This window comes from Giraffa tippelskirchi, chromosome 11, assembly GCF_054371585.1.
Source record: "Giraffa tippelskirchi isolate mGirTip1 chromosome 11, T2T-mGirTip1v1.2.pri, whole genome shotgun sequence".
Lineage (NCBI taxonomy): Eukaryota > Metazoa > Chordata > Mammalia > Artiodactyla > Giraffidae > Giraffa > Giraffa tippelskirchi.
Genome location: NC_137285.1, coordinates 123,405,666 through 123,423,895, shown reverse-complemented (window position 1 = coordinate 123,423,895; position 18,230 = coordinate 123,405,666). Strand labels below are relative to the sequence as shown.

Here is an 18,230-nt window from a genome sequence, read left to right as displayed (position 1 = left end):
GTCGTGTCTGACTCTGTGCGACCCCATAGACGGCAGCCCACCAGGCTCCGCTGTCCCTGGGATTCTCCAGGCAAGAATACTGGAGTGGGTTGCCATTTCCTTCTCCAGTGCATGAAAGGGAAAAGTGAAAGTGAAGTCGCTCAGTCGTGTCCGACTCTTAGCAACCCCATGGACTGTAGCCTACCAGGCTCCTCCGTCCATGGGATTTTCCAGGCAAGAGTACTGGAGTGGGGTGCCATTGCCTTCTCCAGAATACATGGTATAGGAAGACCTAATTTAAGTTGGCTTTTGTCAGAGAGAGGAAGTTTGAGTGAGACATTAGAGGTCTCCAGTATCCCAAGACTTGGTGTCTTAGGGGGCTTTGCTTTAACTTTCTACACATGGGATTTGGGAAGAACATTCTGGTGCCCAGACATCCTTGGCTTCCCTAGAGCGGGATCAGGCATTTGGAAATGGGATGGGTTTGGCCAGCCTTGCATCTTTCTTGTGTTCATCACAAGAGAATTAGGATGGGAAGGGCCCTCAGAGACTAGTCCAGTGCTTCTTACAAGTTACCCACATGATTCTCATGCCACTGAAGTCTACGAACCATGGATATGAGAAAAACTCACTTTAAAAATAAGGAATCTGGGACATGGAAGGATTGAAATACATAGCAAGGTTAGTGAAAACCATTTTTTAATCCAGTTCACTTTTCTCCTGGTCTGTTCTGTTGGTCTGATCTGGTCTGTTCTCTTGCTGTTCCCCATGCTGCTTAATTCGTCAACAAAAACCATGGCCTGCCTGTAGCTTTCAGGACAGAGTCCAAACCCGTTTCAGGATCAGGCCTCTCTCTGCCTGGGCAACCTCATCTGCGCCCATTGCTCCACCCGCCTTCATTCAGCATTCCAGGTTCATTGGAGGACCAGTTTCTTGTACGGACAGGTAATGCAGTTTCACCTACTGTCATTTGCAAACACCACTTCCTTTTCTGGAATGCTCTTCTTAACCTCGTCCTCCAGACAGTTTCTGTCTGGGAGGATTCCTCCCCAAGGCGCCTGACATGTGCCCATCTTTGCTGCCATGAGACCGTGTGCACACATGCCTCTCATAACACTCACTGTGCTGAGGTGCTCAGTGGTGGTGTGCTCCAGGGCAAGGGGTGAATGAGGGCTCCTCTGTGCTCATGGCTGAAGCTGCATGAAATACTGAAGTGATGCTGGGTGGGATACATATAGAAAATGTTATGAACTAGTTTCTGTCATCCATGAGGAAACTGGGGAGTCAGAAGGGAAATTATAACACAAAAAGGTATTACACGAAGTGTTGTAGACAGTAAACAAACAAGTTGTAAATAGATACACACGATCAGCATGACAAGCCTCCAGAGCAGAGCTGGGAGACAGGACCTCCTGGAAGAGGAGGCCTTGAATTGGACTTTGAAGAACAGGGAGGGCTTAGAGAGGAAGGAGGGCCATCCAGGCTGGGCAAGGGAATGAAAAGCCTTGCCTGCCCCAGGGACAGTGATCTAGCACAAGGAGTCCCCCTCTTGACCCCTCCCCTGGCAAAAGACAAGCACCAGAGGCAGAGCCAACAGCACCTGCAGAAGCTGAGGAGGCAGCTTGGTGATGCTGGCAGTAGGAGTGAGGATTTAGCAAGGTAGTAGATACACAACACCTCGTGGGAAGGAAGCTGAGAGCCCAGAGCCTTCCTCCTGGACACTCTCCGTAAGAACTTAGCTTAGTCCTGAGCCTCATGCCAGGTGGGCTGATGCTGGGGTATGTGAGGCTTGAGCCTGTGGGCACTGGCAGAAGCTGTGCAATATGGAAGATGGAGCCAGGCTGGCTCAGGACCAATTTGCCATCTGAGTTGGGTAGGCCACCCAGCCTCTTTACTTCTGTCTCCTCCTCTGTTCAATAGAATAGTACTTGACCTGTCTGTCCTAGGCTGACCTGGGGTGAGGGGACAATTGCATTGAAGCACTCTCTAAACCCTTAAGTGCTGCACAAATGTAAGGGTTCTCCTCATGTTCATCAGGTTAGTCATAAAGGTTCCCCCTCATGGAGACACGCTCCCATTTTGAAAGGCACTCCATGGCAGTAGATGACACGAGTTCCTGGGTGTGGCAGGTAGAGCCTGAGCTTGAGAAGAGATTGTTAGCTAGGGTTGCCTTTGCTCCACACAAGGCAATGATAATAAAGCTTTTGTTACTGGGAGACCATTCCTTTTGCCTCACTTACCTTTTTTCAAAGTCTCCTCCAATAGACTTAGGAATGTGAGGACAAGAACTATGTGTGATTCACTTTTGTATCCCCAGTGCCGACCCCGGGGGAGGAAGCAGCATTACTAAATATTTGTGGTAATATTTTTAAAAATCTGTTATCAGATTTGATTTTCATTTAATATTCAAATTATTGCTTGTTGTGCCCATTTTACAGGTAGAAGACCTTAGTAAGTAGCAGAGCTAAGATTCAGGACTGTGTGAGTCCTTTACCTTCAATTACTGTTTCTCATCATGGGAGGCAGTGATTTGGGGGGCAGGGGGGTGTTGTCTTGTTTTGCAGTTTCAGCAGTGCTGGGTAGTGGTCAGGCTATAGGGAGGGCTCCGGGGACCCCTTTCACCTCTCCTTCCTGACTCCTTGACACTGCTGAGTGCAGGAAATCCTACTGTGTGTACATCAGCTGCACACCTGCCATGGCTCCCAGGCTGACCCTGGCCACAGCACCCCAGCATAGACTTTGCAGCCTCAAAAGGCAGAGGTGGGAACAGAAGGATGACAAAGTAATGCTGTGACATTCTCTCTGTGGCCACAGGAGTGAAGGGACAGGGATGGCTGGCCTGGAGGGGAAGCAGGAGCTTGAGCCCATCTCCCCCTGTGCTGGAGATGGGCTGGTGGATGTCTTTGTTGGGAAGGGGATGGTTCACTGGCTGAGGACCAGCTGTACACACTGGGCCTCAAAAGACCACCGTGGTGGCTGGCCTTGGATGAGTCACTTTAGCTTCTGTGGGTTTGCTTCCGCTTTCTCCATGAGAGCAAGTAAGAATGTGAGGGTGTATGCTGCACACACCTCCTCCTTCCCACCTTTAGACACTTTTTTTTTCTGATAGAGATCTAATGATTTGGGGGTTTCAGTAAGATCTCCTGGGACAGGACTTCTAAAACTGGGTGACAAGGGGAAAAGAGCTTACTGCTAAGAACACAAAATGGGTCTAGCCAACCTGGATACGGTCTTAGTTCCACCACTGATTGGCTGTGGCACCTTGCTCTATTTCAGCTTCCCCATCTGTAAAATGGGGAGAGTGAACATCCACCTCACAGGGTCGTTCTGAAGTAAATTAGTAAAGGGAATGCTTTACATGTTGTTATGTACTGTTCAGTTCCAGAGTGTTCCATGGAACACCATTGCTGCAGGATTTTAACAGGGTTTGGGTGGAGAGGCTGCCAAACATAAAACTGCTTAGTAATAACCAAATTAGGGCTTCCCTGGTGGCTTAGTGGTAAAGAATCTACCTGCCAATGCAGGAGATGTGAGTTCGATCCTTGGGTCAGGAAGACCCCCTAGAGAAGGAAATGGTATCCCACTCTAATGTTCTTGCCTAGGAAATCCCATGGACAGAGGAGCCTGGTGGGGTACAATCCATGAGGTCACAAAAGACGTAGCAACTAAACAACAACACCAAATTAAATAGATGGTTCTTACTCAGAGCTGTGCCTTTTGGACGGGAAAAGTGTATCCAGAAATCCCCAGACCTTTTTTTCATAGAGAGAGTACACTTTTGAAAGCACAAGACTAGTCAGTAAGGATAATAACTGACAGTGATAGTCAACTGTCAGTTAGTTAACTGGAGACATGAGAGAGAGGGAAATGTTCCAGGCCATGGAATAGTATTTGCAAAAGCTCAGAGGCTAGAAAGAGCGTTAGGAAGGGGATGGTAAGAGATGAGACTTCAGAGGGGAACAGGGGCTCTCTTCATGGACATTCCTTATTAGCTGGGCTGTGACACTGCCACTATGCTGATGTTTGTCCCTGAACCAAATAGCCCAGCTGTGCCTCTTGAGTTCTTTTGCTTTTTTCATGGTAAGCATCCCATGTATAACTCTGTCTCACACTTTTGATTTGTCCATTCAATGGTCTGATGATTGCATTAGATGTTAACTTCTTAGAGTCAAGAAGGGTGTCTTATTCATTAGTATATCTCCAGAAGCTACCACCATGCATGAGTGTTCATTAAGAATATATTTTGAATGGGTGATATCTTTTCTTTGTAAAATGGGTGCTTTCTTGAACCAACTATCACTTTTCCTCATGTTCATCATTTTATCTAGCAGTTAATGTCCTGTGTGGCAATTCAGTGGTGCCCTACTGGCTCTTGAGGCACTGTATTCTGTGGCTTCCTCTTTCAGGTTTTTGTTGTACTGTTATTTTCCCTCCCTGCCTGGTGAGCTCTGGACTGGAATCAGCATATTTGATTCTGAAACCTTCTTCCCAGCCTTCTAGTTTGCTTCTTCTAATCTTCAGTAGGCTGGAAACAAAATCCCTTACCATGATTTGATAAGACTGTTCTCAACTAAGAGTTTGAGTTAATCTCTGAGTTAGGTCCTAAAGTTAGGTCCTGCATGAGAAACATGCAGATCCCATTGCACATTGGACATATATATTAGCTAATCAGAAGCCTTCTTCCTGTTTACCCTGCTCTAGGAAAGGTCAGGTCACACTCCAGGGGTGGAGGTCATCAGTTGGGAGAGCCTCTGACTGGTGCAGAAGAGCTGATGGACCACTGATTCACCAGACCATAGGGAAGTGTGGTCTGTTCTCCAGTTACACACTCCAGCAACCTCATTTTGACCAAACATTTGAAATACTACCACCTAAGCCATCTTATCTGTGTGTTATCTACAAACCTCAGGCCGATCTCTGTTAGGACAGGTTCCATAGAGAGTATGCTGGCACCTTCACTTGAGCAGGGGAAGAAGAGAGAGTGGAAGCCAAGGCTAGGACCAGAACATCTGGGCTCTGATTCCTTCATTTGCAAAATGAGGGTGAAAGCATGATGTGATGGGGAAATAGCATGAGGACTTAGATTAGACCTGGGCTCTAATCCTCATGCAACCACTTATTAGCTGTATGACCTCTGTGCTTTAGCTTTCTCATCTATAAAACGAGAATTATAATGCCTGCTTCCCTGGTGGCTCAGTCAGTAAAGAATCCACCTGCAATACAGGAGACCCAGGTTCGATCCCTGGGTTGGGAGGATCTCCTAGAGAAGAAAATGGCAACCCACTCCAGTATTCTTGTCTGGAGAAGCCCATGGATAGAGGAGCCTGGCAGACTACAGTCCATGGGATCATAAGGAGTCAGACATGACTGAGCGGCTAAGCAGCAAGCACTATATAAAGTAGTTAGGGGAATTAAATAGATTGTGTGAAGTGACCATGTCAGCCAAAGAGCAGAGATCAGTTGTTCAGCTGTTCGTTATGTCCAACTCTTTGCGACCCCACGGACTGCAGCACGCCAGGTTTCTCTGTCCTTCACCATCTCCTGGAGCTTGCTCAGACTCCTCTCCATTGAATCGGTGATGCCATCCAACCATCTCATCCTCTGTCATCCCCTTCTCCTCCTGCCTTCAATTTTTCCCAGCATCAGTGTCTTTTCTAATGAGTCGGCTCTTTGCATCAGGTGGCCAAAGTATTGGAGCTTCAGCATCAGTCCTTCCAATGAGTCTTCAGGATTGATTTCCTTTAGGATTGACTGGTTTGATCTCTTTGCAGTCCAAGGGACTCTCAGGAGTCTTCTCCAACACCACGATTCAAAAGCATCAGTTCTTCGGCGCTCAACCTTCTTTATGGTCCAACTCTCATATCCATACCTGACTACTGGAAAAATCATAGCTTTGACTAAACGGACCTTTGTTGGTCAAGTAATGTCTCTGCTTTTTAATACGCTGTCAAGGTTTGTCGTCGCTTTTCTTCCAAGGAGGAAGCATCTTTTAGTTTCATGGCTGTGGTCACCATCTGCAGTGATTTTGGAGCCCAAGAAAATCAAGTCTGTCACTGTTTCCATTGTTTCCTATCTATTTGCCATGAAGTGATCTAGGTGAAATCTCTGTTAGATTTAGGAAGAAGCATGATAGTCTTCTGGCTTTGAGTGACTTTTCAATAGGAAGTTCAGTTTTGTAGGAGGAGGAAATGCATAAACTCCATTCCAAGACATCTTGGAAAAGAATGGCTAAAGAATTGTCTGGTGCTTTTGACTACACCGGCAAGGTTCTCTTTTGACTGAATTACATGCCTTTATCCAGTAGGAGGTAGGAGGAGCCTGCCCTCTGCAGGCCCTGTGCTGTGGACTCAGGGAGGAGCAGGTACAAGTAGGTAGGACACAATTCCACCTCCAGTGAACTAAGCTCAAGAGGGAACATAAGGCATGTACTTTGATTATTTCTACATGAGGCAGAAAGAAACCGCATCACCTTTGCAGGATAGATATTGTTCTGTGGGGTCTTAGTTCCCAAGGAAAGGCCCCAGAGTTTAGGTAGCCTTCCAAATATTGTCCATACTGGGACTGTTGAGGACAGCAAGCATAAGTCATAACTACTCTGATGAACAGGGACATGTGTGATCACTAACCCAGAGGGTCCTGTAAAGTGATGCAACTGATTTTAGGTTCTTTTGTATCAATTTAGAGTGAGAGAGAGTCACTGATAATAGCACTTGAGTGAGCCTAGGGGTTTTTGGTTCTTTGACACATGCAATACTTGTTCCTTCTGCCTTCAAAAAATGCTCACAGTACATTTATTAAGGGGAAAAAAAGCAGATTACAAAATTGCAATATAGTAAATTCCAAATTTATAAGATATACATGTAGGATATATATGCAGGTATCTGTCTACCTCCCAACGTCCATATTGATATCAATATAGATATCAGAGGACAGATATCAGAATATTAAATGCCATTTCTCAAGTTGCTGAGATAATCATGCTTTTTCTCCCTTGTACTTTCCTGTAGTTTCAAATTCTTAATGGCTTTTACAAATTTAAAAATCCTTTACAAAATATTAAATATTAGATTATAAACATCTTCAGAGCACAGAGGAGGTATGTTACTGTTCTGCTAAGAACAGCCTCTGTCTACCTCCTGACTTGTCCTCTGTCTTGCCCTTGCCTGCTTTTCTTCACCCTTCAAGACACTCATCTTTTGAAATCCTTTCCTCATGCCCAAATTGAGCTAAGCTCCCTTCTGGCTTTTTATATCATCCTGTTATATAATAGCACTTATCTCAGGCAATACTGTAAACATCTGTTTATTGTGTACCTCCTTTGTCAGGTTAGGTCAGGGACCATATCTGATTCATTTCTATGTCCCCAAACGAATCACATAATAGATGTCAGTAAACCTTTGTGAAATTAACCGGGCTGTGTTTTACTTCCTCTTCCCCAGCACAGATGGCCAGGCACATAGTAGGTGCCATTATATGTTTAGTAAGGAAGTAAATGAGTGAATGAGGGAATAAAAATGCCAAAAGGAAGAAAGTGAGATTGGTGGCTCTTGGCATTTGTTGCTAATGAAAGAGTTTGTGTTGCTGTCCCCCTAGTCCTGGTCACCCGAGAGGATGACTTCAACAACCGGCTGAACAACCGCGCCAGCTTCAAGGGTTGCACAGCCCTGCACTATGCTGTCCTCGCTGATGACTACCGGACCGTCAAGGAGCTGCTTGATGGAGGTGAGAGCATGGGTGAGAGGGGCGGGGGGGTTGGTCAGCAGGAAGTGTGGACTTAGCCGCCTCTCTCCTCCAGAAATGCCAAGCTTCCCCAAAGCCTTGTTGCCTTCCCAGAGCTGGAAAGCCTCAAGGGTGCCTGTACTCTGTGATAGTGGCCATATGCATGTGGGATTTGCCCTCGTGTGGCTGGAGTGTGTTCTTTGCCTATGGTTGTGTGGTGTACCATGCCATCCTGCCTGAATGTTCATGCTCTGAGTTTTGTTTGTTGCATCCCCCAAAAGTATCCTCTCTTCTACCCTGTGTCCTCCAGAGCAGGACTGGTGGACCAAGTAGGGAGAGCCTTCAAATCTCTACTAACCCCAGACTCAAAGACATCCACCTTGATCCCACCCCCACCCTAATCTAAATCAGGCCTTTTCCATTACTCTGCTTCATTGCACCCTATTCTTTTTCCATGGTTGCACTTGTTGCAATCTTGTGTATGTGTTCAGTAGCCTTCTCCCTGACTTGACTCCGAGCTCCCTGAGGGCAAGAACCATGGCTGATTCATTCTAGCACCTGACATAGTGCCTGACGCACAGTAAACACTCAATAAATCTTTGTCAAATGTTTGACTGCCCTTCTTTTGGAGAGCACTGATGTATTGGAGGGATAATATATACCATCCCCATACTCAGGCTGGTCTGGTCCTGTCCAGATCTGGTACAGAGGTACCTACCAGAGGCCTCCCAGGCAGTCACTTGCTCTTATCTCACTCCAGCCTCTCCTTGGGAGAGCGAGGAAAGCATCCTGCCAGGATGCATGGTGCCCAGGGCCCTGAGTTGGTATGGCACTGACTTCCTGTTTATGCCCTCACTGCACTTCTTGAAGGTTTAGGGACCCTCTCTTGGGCCTGGACACCAAGGCATTCCTTGTCAGTGGTCATTCTTCATAGAACCGGGGAGCTCGAAGGGTCTCAGAAGTCTTCCAGTTTACCTGATTGCCTGCCCTCTCTCCTCCTGGCAGAAACCTGTCCAGCAGCCAGCTGACTGGTCTTTCTTTGGATTCTCTCAGGGACTGAGGGAACCCTCCTTCTTCCCTGGGAGCCCATTCCATTTTAATTCTGCTGTGACTAGTTTAAATAGATTCTTTTAAGTGAGGTGTGATTTTCTTCTCTGTATCTTCTGCAAGCTGTCCTCTACAGTCAATCACTGTTTCAAAACCCCGTCTTCAAAGAAAGTACTTTCAGCCCCAGAATCTTTGCCTCCCTAGCCTAGTGTCCCCATATCATCTTCTAGTGTTTGTGATTGGACTGGAAGGATTTCCCAGTAACCCATAAGTCCTACCACCTTCCATCCGCCACAGTCACACTGTCTTAAGACCCAGGCCTGGCCCATAGCCCCAGCCTATGAGGGACCTGCCCCAGCGCAGCCAGTGTGCGCCTTGGTCTGGGAATGAACACTGCAAAGGGTAGCACTGCTCACGGATATGGTGACTGCATCTAGGATGACTGGTGCTTTTGGAGCAAGAACTAACTCACTGTTTACAGGAGCAGAGACTTAGAAAACGTACCCAAGCAACATGCTAACATCCCCAGGCAACATGCTACTCACTTTGTCCTTTGGAAACCTCTCCAATGAGAGACATTTGTAGCTAAGAATTAGAACGTTCACTATGGGGCTTCTCTCTGCCATGCCTTGAAATCAATCAATACCCGCAGCTATTGTCCATTGGTTTACATTCCCCACTTCCCATCAGCCCCTAAATGGACAAGGAACTCATTCTACAAAGAGTCCCTCTCCCCAGCCTTGCAGATCGAACACCTTTAAAATGAAGAAGCACGGGCCTTTTATGAAACACCCCCACCCTTACCCCCCAGGCCAAGACTGGCCATTTGAGCCGTTCCAGGGGCATGGTTCCTGCCTGTTGACTTGGAACAGATGCCCTTAGCCCCCACCTTTACACTTCACCCACCTGCCTTGTTACCCAGAATCCATTTACACCCCCTGCCCTAGCCTCCCAGCCTCAAGGGCCAAAACCATTAACCCACTGATTTCTCCCTTTCCGACCTGAACAAGTGGCCGTCCCTCAGGGCCTGCAGGCTTGCCAACTTCTGACCTCCCTCCCCCCTTGACCTCTTTTGGTCTGCTTGTGTGTGTGACCAGCCAACCGAGAGGCAGGATCCTGTTCCCTTGTCCTAGGGGCTCTTGCCAATAACATTTCCAAAGTTTCTGACCTCAGCTGACCTCCAGAAGGTTTCAGGGAGGGCAGGCCCTGACTTCCTGACTGTCCAGCTTTTTCAGCCTATATTTGCCTCTGGCTTTGCTGCAGCACCTTAGAGACTTTCTCTGTGAAACCCAAAGCAGGCCTAGACGTGGGGCCAGCCTGTGCTCATGGGATCCACACACAACTCTTGTCCATAAAATTGCTTAGTCCACAAGGATTTAGGGCCCCCAGACCTTAAAGGGTTGGAGCTAGAGGGGGCAGGTGCACTTGCCCTCTGATCAGCAGTCCCCACATGAGAGCTGGGGGAGGTCCAGGCAGTAGCAGCAGTCTGGTAATGTGGGAGGTTCTTTAACCCCTTAAGAGGCAGCATGGAGTAATAAAAAGGGCTTTAGAGTCAGGCCAGCCTGAGTTTGAATCCCAGCTCCCCCACCTACTAGCTCTGTTGACTTGGACATGTTACCTTATCTCTCTAAGCCTCAGTTTTCTTGTCTGTAAAATAATAGCTGGGAGAGGCTTCCCTAATGGTCCAGTGGTTAAGAATCCGCCTTGCAATGCAGGGGACATGGGTTTGATCCCTGGGCCAGGAAGATCCCATGTACTGTGGAGCAACTAAGCCCGTGTACCACAACTGCAGTTCTAGAGCCCCTGAACTGCAACTACTGAAGCCTACACGCCTAGAGCCCATGCTCTATGAGAGAAGCCACTACAGTGAGAAGCCCCCATGCTGCAACAAAGAGTAGCCCCTGCCCAACACAATTATAGAAAGCCTGCATGCAGCAATGAAGACCCACCATAGCCAAATAAATAAATAACATCTGGGAAGTATCACAGGGATTAGTGGGCGTGAAGATTAGTAATGATGTCTGTAAAGATCCCAAGTACAGATAGGTTCTCCATGATTGTGTAAAGAAATCAAATGCTCACCCTGGCAGCTATAATCCCATTCCTTCCCCATGACATCTGTACTCCTATCTAACGACTTCTTAATTCTGTTTCTGCCTACAGCTTCTCCACCCTGCCCAAAACACCATCATGTTCCCTCTCTTCTCAGCTATATCCTCTAAGGAAGCCTCTCCAGGTGGTCTGGTCTGCTCTTACAGTGCCGCCTCTGAACACTTCACTGTTGGGATGGGTACTTAGCACAGAAAGGCCACTTCATCTTCAGGAGGCCCCATAACTTAGTGAGAAGAACACAAAATTGGGGATCAGACAGACTTGGGTTTAAATCTCAGCTCTGTAGTGTGACTCTGGGTAAGCCAGTTGTCATCTTTGAGACCATGGACCTCAGGGCATCCTAAGGTGGATCTGGCAAACTGTCCTGAGAGAGACAGACTGGTGGAGGAGACAGATATGGAAACAGGCAGTGACAGCAGGTGAGTGCCCCAGCAGGGTTCTGGACAAAGGGCTCTGGGGAGACCAAGGAGGAAATACCTGCTTCTGCCTGGTGAGCAGGGAGGTAGGGTCAGTTACAGAAGGCTTCCCAGAGGATGGCTTGCTTCAGCCATGTCGGGGAGGGCAGTGAGAGTTTGCCAGATGGATTTGTGTGCAGGAGTTCTGAGTCCAGTGCCAGCTTTCTACGCCCAGCCTCCACAGAAAAGTGGATCCACTGGCTTCTGTGGTTTTCCTCTCAAAAAATGCTGCTTCTTCCTGGGTCGCTGTCTTATGAGCAGAAAGGCCTGCTTCAGCACTTGACTGCCACATACAGGAAAAGGTTAGAGAAAGGAAGGAAAGGCAGGACTGCTGAAAAGATGAGTAATTTGAGAAGGTGGGGAGCCTCCTTCCTCAGTCCCTTGGAGCTGACTCATCCCTGTGGTTCCAAGGCCATTAAGGCGCTTTTACAGCTTTTTCCTCCCAGGAATGTGATCCCACTTTCACAGATACATTTTCCTAAAACATATCTCTTACTATGCAGCCTTTCTCATCCAGGGTTCCTCTGGAAAATTAAACTCTAATGCTCTCAGACATCTGTTACACACAGGGTTATTAATTTCTCTCCCATCTGAAGTGGTACAAGTTGTGTGCTATTGCTGAGAGAATTGAAAAAATCATTACTCAAATAATTTCCCAGTTGTGGTTCAGAGGAGAAACCCCAGATGAGAAAGGCTGCAAGGAAGGAGCATTAACTGTGGAGTCAGGATCTGAATACAACCCTGCCACTTAATAGCCATGTGTCCTGGGGAAGCTGTGACTGCTCTGAAGTTTTCTTTCCTCATCTGGAATGAGAGTGTGCCACCTACCCTCTAAGGTTTTGTCAGGATTGGGCATGTGTAGGTTCCACAGAGTAGGCACTCTACATATAATGTGTTACTAACTTCAAAACACCCAGCACTTACTTTTTTTTTTTTTAAAGGGAATCCTACCCATCCTAATTTGTTAACCTGGTTTTAGAGTTGTTCTAGTCTGACCCTCACTTAACTTTTTTTTCCCACTGCTTCCCTAATGGCTCCAGTTACACCATAATAAAGACTTCCCTGAGTAGCTCAGATGGTAAAGCGTCTGCCTACAGTGCGGGAGACCTGGGTTCGATCCCTGGATTGGGAAGGTCCCCTGGAGAAGGAAATGGCAACCCACTCCAGTATACTTGCCTGGAAAATCCCATGGACGGAGGAGCCTGGTGGGCTGCGGTCCATGGGGGCCGCAAAACACCATGATAATGTCTGTTCCATGTTCCCACCTTAATGAAGGTCTTTCTGCCTCTCATTTCCCTTCAAGACCTTGTTTCTCAGCCTAGCGGAATGCTTTCTACCAGCCAGTCCCCAGCCCTCTTGCCACCTCCCTTCTAAGGTCTTCCCTGTTCCCTGGGATTTGGTTCCAGCCCCACCTCTACTGCACTGAGGTTGATTGAGGACAAAGACTGTGTGTTACTTTCCCTGCCTTCTTTGCCACAGTGCCCTGCCCATAGTTCAATACCTATTTGGATGCTCTGGAACCTCCAAAGCCACTATGGATTGGATACCACTGGAGATGTGGTGTCTTTGATTCCTGGCCCACTTGCTTTTAACTTTTTAGAGCTTCACTTATGAAGCTGTCTTGGTCACAGTGCCCCTCCCCTGCCTTTTCAGCCACCAGTGTGCATCACCTCAGAAACGCTGGGCTTTCTGACACCTAATAATACCTTCCCCAGTGCTTCCCTTAGCCTCTTTCCTACTTCCTTTCTTGGCTCTTCCTTGTCCCTCTGTCCAAGTATAGGGCTCAGTTGTTAGTGTTAACCAGCAGTCCTTAAATTCCCCACCATCACTGCCTGAGGCAAGGAACCTTTCCAGTGCTGGTATCTTCCCTTTAACAGCCTGTTAGTTTGTTGTCAGGGCTAAAAACTTAAAGCTCTGTTTCTTGTTCCACTTCAGTGTCTGCCCATCTGGCTGCACTGCCAGATGTGGAAGGGATTGGTTTTGCCTCAGCCTGTGCTCTCTGGAAATGTCACCTTCTGATTCTTGCCAGCAATACAGGGAAAGGGAATGAGCCCTGGGCTGAAGATCAGATGTTCTGGCTCTGTCACCAGCAAACCCTCTCTCCTTTAGGCAAGTCCTTTCTCCTCCATAGTAAAATAGATTAGGGTAGCTGATTCCAAGGACCCCTTCCAGCTCTCTGGGCGAGTCTTCTCATTCATTTTTCAAACACTTAACTGAGCATCTCTCCTGTCACAGGCCTCACCCTCAGCACCTGGGAAATAAAGATGATCCAGACATGGTCTTTGCCCTTAAGGAGCTCATAGGTCAGTGAGGAAATCAGACATTTTAGCCAAAAATTGCCATCTGGTGTATTAATGGAGATGTATAGAAGGTGCTAGTGGAACACAAAGAAAAGACCTTGTCAATCTCTGAAGAGAGCAGGGAGAGCATGGTATAGGAGATGGCATTCACATGAAGTCTTAAAGGATGAGTGTGAGTTTACCAGGTTTGTGAGGGAGAAAGGCAGAGGGACCAGCATGTTCAGAGGTATGAAGTAGGAAGCAGCATACTTTATTCAGTACACTGCAGGTAGAGCTGAATTCAGAAGAGCTGAATTTATAGGGTGTGGATTGAAGAATGGAAAGCAAGAGCCAGTAATGAAGCCTTGTAACATAAGACCTGCTAAGGAAATAGAACTTTTCCTCCAATGGGAAAGTTCAAAATAGACAAACCACCCAGTGTAAGAAGTCAAGATGGCAGTTACCCTCAAGAGGGCAGATAGTGACTGGGGAAGGACACACAGAGACTTCAGAAGTGCTTAATGTTCTGCCTCTTTATCTAGATACTGGTTATACATCCACCTTGGGAAAATCCTTTGACCTGTATCCTTATGCACTTTTTGTACTTTTGTGTATATACATTAGACTTGAAAGAAAGGTTAGAGAAAAATAGGGGAAGAAATTGATGAGGAGGAGTAGGGTTGAAGAAAGGAAAATTATTTCATTTGAAAGCTATATTAGGGACTTCCCTGGTAGGCCAGTGGCTAAGACTCTATTCTCCCAATGCAGGGGGCCCAGGTTCGATCCCTGGCCAGGGAACTGGAACCCGCATGTTGCAACTAAGTGTTATTATGCCATAACTAAAGATTGCTCATGCCAGGACCTGGCACAGCCAAATAAATAGTGGTTTTTTTTTTAAGCTATTTTAATTGTCTAGGTGGGGCCTAAAGCAAGGCAGTTACAGTGGGAGAGGAGGACTGATCCCAGAAAGATTTAGGAGTAGCATCAGTTGGATCAGATGGTGAGAGAAAAGGAGCGGTCAAGATTGGTCCAGATTCTAGACCAGATGGCCGGTAGATGGTATGTGCCTGTGCTAAGGTAAGGAATATTGGAAGAAGGTATGGGTGGAATTGAGGTGCAGAGGAATGACTAGTTCTGTTTTGAACATTTTCCTACTCCCTTCCTCACACTTTCAGATTCCACGGTTCAGTGTTCTAACTATTCCCTCGCTTCTTTCTTCCTTCTTTGTACTCAACTTGATGAAACACTAACCCTACTTAAACCCAATTTCTTTTTACTTCATTCTGTATCTGAAGAGCTGAATATTGCTTCAGGAAAAAACAATCATACAACCATGCTAACTGGACTCACTTTACATTTACGTTCATGAATTTCCGACACTCAATACTGCCAACCACCCCACTATACTTCTTGAGTAAAATCACAGTCTTTTGTATACCTTCTTTCTCCTCAGACCTCCAGCAGTCTCCTTCCCTGACTCCCAAACTAATGATCTCACCTCACACTTCATAGAGAAAATGAATTGCAGACATAAGAGAACTACCTTATCATCCCACCATCACTTCACCAACCTACCTGCCTCTATACTCCTGTATGCTGCCATCCTTCCTCTACAATGGAAGACGTTCCTAATTTCAGCTCTGCTTTTGGCTCAGGCTCTTATTTCCACTTGCTTTCTCAATTACTTCGTTCCTCCGGTGATTGCATCTTTCCTACACTGTCTTATTTTCTCCTCTCTGCTGGCTCTTTCCCATCAGCATAAAAACATGCCTTAATATCACCCATCTTAAACAACAAAGCAAACTAAAAACTTCCTTGACCTCCATATCTACCTCCATCTGCTGCCTCATTTCTCTGCATCCCTTCATGGTTAAAAGTTCTCAAAGAAATATATTGCTAACCATTGAATTCACTTGCCTGGCTCCAGTTCTTTCCTCAGTCTCAGTGTCACCATGGCCAAAATATACTTCTATTTTCCCCCCAAAATTGATATTCCGCAAGTCTTCCCCATCTCAGTAAATGATTCGATCATCTATCTAGTTTTCAGGCCACAAATTTTAGAGTCATGCTTGATTTCTCTTTCTCATTTACACTACCTGTCAAGTCCTTCAGTAAGTCTTGTCACCTGTGCCTCTAAAGTACATCTGGAACCATCCCCTTTCTGCCATTTCCATTGCTGTAACTCTAGTCCCAGTGCAGGACAATCCAGTTCTCCTGGATGATCACCACAGTTTCCTAACTAGTCTCACCATTTCCACTTTTGTCTCCCTGAATCCATCTTCCACATAACTGCCAGGAGAATCTTTTTAAAACGAAAACCCTGTCTTTCTGCTCTTTAAAATCTTCTATTGGTATACCGGTGTAAACCAGAATAAAATCCAAATTCCTTACCAGAGCCTGCAAGGCTCTATGTAGTCTAGACCCTTCCTGCCTTCTGTGACCTCATCTCCAGTCACTCCCTCACCCACGGTGTTCACTCTTCTCCAGTGGCACAGGCCTTCTTTCATCCCTCAGCCACACTGAGCTCCTTCCCATCTCAGGGTCTCTGTACCAACCTCTCCCAGTGATGGGAACACTCTCCCCTTGGGAATTCAGGTCTTAACTCAAATTCCCTTCCTCAGAGACCTTCTTGGCCACCCTAGTAAGATAGCTCCTCCAGTCACTTTGCATCATGTTACCTTATTTTATATTCTTTGAGGTCCTTATCAGTCCCTGAAGTGATCATGTTTGTATGTTTATCATTGCCCTCTCCCCTCTACTAGGATAAAAGCCTTATAATCACAGAGACCTTGTCTCTTTATTTTACTGCCATATTCACGGTTCTTAGGGAAAAAACCTCACAGTTGGCAGATGATAGGTGAGTAATAAATAGCTGTTGACCAGCTGGGGGACCTTTGGGATACTCTTGTAGAGATGTGTAGTGGGCAGTTAGACAAATGAGTCTGAAGCTCAGGAGAGAAAGGACTGTAAGTTGAATATGAAGATTTAAGAGTTGTCAGTCTCTTGAGGCTGGTGGAAGCTGAGTTGTCCATGAAGAGTTGTAGAGCTGAAGAGGCCCAAGAACACAACTGAGAGAGCCTACATTTCAGGTATGAGCACATAAGAAGAGGCGCCTGTGCAAGAGATTCAAGGAAACGGGAGAAAGGAGAAGCAGAAGAGAGCTGGGGAGGGGTTATAGTGATGCTCAAACTATCTGAAAAACCTGTCTTCTGCAGGTTTTATTTTTTGAAAAAATTTTAGAGAAATTATATTTTAAAGGGCATACAAAATCAGGCCCAAATTTGTCATTAGCTTCAACAGACAAAATTACTCTTAAGTTGGTATAAAAGTTTCTGGACACTTACTTGTACTTACTGTGCTTATGTCATCGATGACTGGTAACAAAGTTCACAGACCAGCACCAGTATGTGGATTGCACTTCAAGCATCATTGCTCTATCGTTACTCCTGGGCAAGAGGGGAAGACAGATAAGCTGAGTATAGCCTCTGCCCTCAAGTTGCTTAAAGTCCAATGGGGTAAGCAGTTTGGGATACACAGACACATTATGTGGTAGAGAGATCAAAGCACTGCCATTAGGATGCAGGAACTGGGAACCATGGTCTGCCCCAGCTCTGCCACCATCTCATCCCAGGAGGACTTCCAGCACATCACAGCCTCTCTGTGGAATCACTTTTTTCATCTGTATGATGAAGAAATCATATCAGATTACTGGATGCTAAAGTTTTCTTCTGGTTGTTTTGGATACAGAGCTAAAAACCCTCCATGCCAGCAATTTTCTGTAGAGGGATGGAGAGTGACTTCTAATGGGTGCCAGGTTTCTTTGGGGGATGATAAAAGTATTCTAAAATTAGATTATGGTTATACAACTCTGTAAATATACTTAAAAAAAAAACCCATTAAACTGTATACTTTAAATGGGTGAACTTTATGGTATGTAAAGCTATTAAAAAAAAAAAAAAAAAGGAAAGTAATAAAATCCTCCATGCCACTCAAAACCAGAAAAGATTGGCTTGGATGGTGCCTGGTTGTAGCCTGGGACTAGTTGGTCCCATAGCTGATGTGGTGTATAGGAGGGGCCCCTCTGATATAAAAGTTTCTTTTTAAGGAATACTATTAAAAACTTACCTAAAAAACCTTCTCTTACCCATACTGGTATTTTTACTGATTTCCAGTTATTAATTTAACAAGTATAGCACACCCCATTCTTTTTTTTTTTTGGCTGAGGCACACGGCTTGCGGAATCATAGTTCCCCAACCAGGGATCGAACCCACACCCTTGGCAGTGAAAAAACATAGAATCCTAACTAACCACTGGACCACCAGGGAATTCCCAAACTACTCATTCTTTTTTTTGGGTGGGGGGGATAATACATTTGAAAAACTTTATTAATAAACTGTGATTTTAGTTACATCATTTTCTTTGTCCTGATTCTTGCTTCAGTGACACTGCTAGGACATAATCTGTTTTGTTGCCAACAAATAACATGAAGAAAGGTGTTAGAAGAAATAGAAAGGAAAAATAATGCAAAAGGAAGATTAGAGAAAGTCTTGCAAATCTTCCCCATACATGCTTTGGTTGATAGCAACCAAACATGCAGACATACACAGAGACTCTTATGTAGCATAAAACCTTTCTCAA

General features: G+C 45.9%; 1 protein-coding gene across 6 annotated transcripts in view; it reads left to right on the top strand.

The window, feature by feature from the left end:
• Positions 1–18,230, top strand: part of CLPB (ClpB family mitochondrial disaggregase) — a 143,286-nt gene that overhangs the window by 65,172 nt on the left and 59,884 nt on the right. For all 6 annotated transcript variants that reach the window (XM_081539510.1, XM_081539509.1, XM_081539507.1 and 3 more), the window contains one exon: positions 7,573–7,701. In XM_081539510.1, the coding sequence (XP_081395636.1) occupies positions 7,573–7,701 (129 nt within the window). The remainder of the gene's footprint in view (positions 1–7,572; positions 7,702–18,230) is intronic.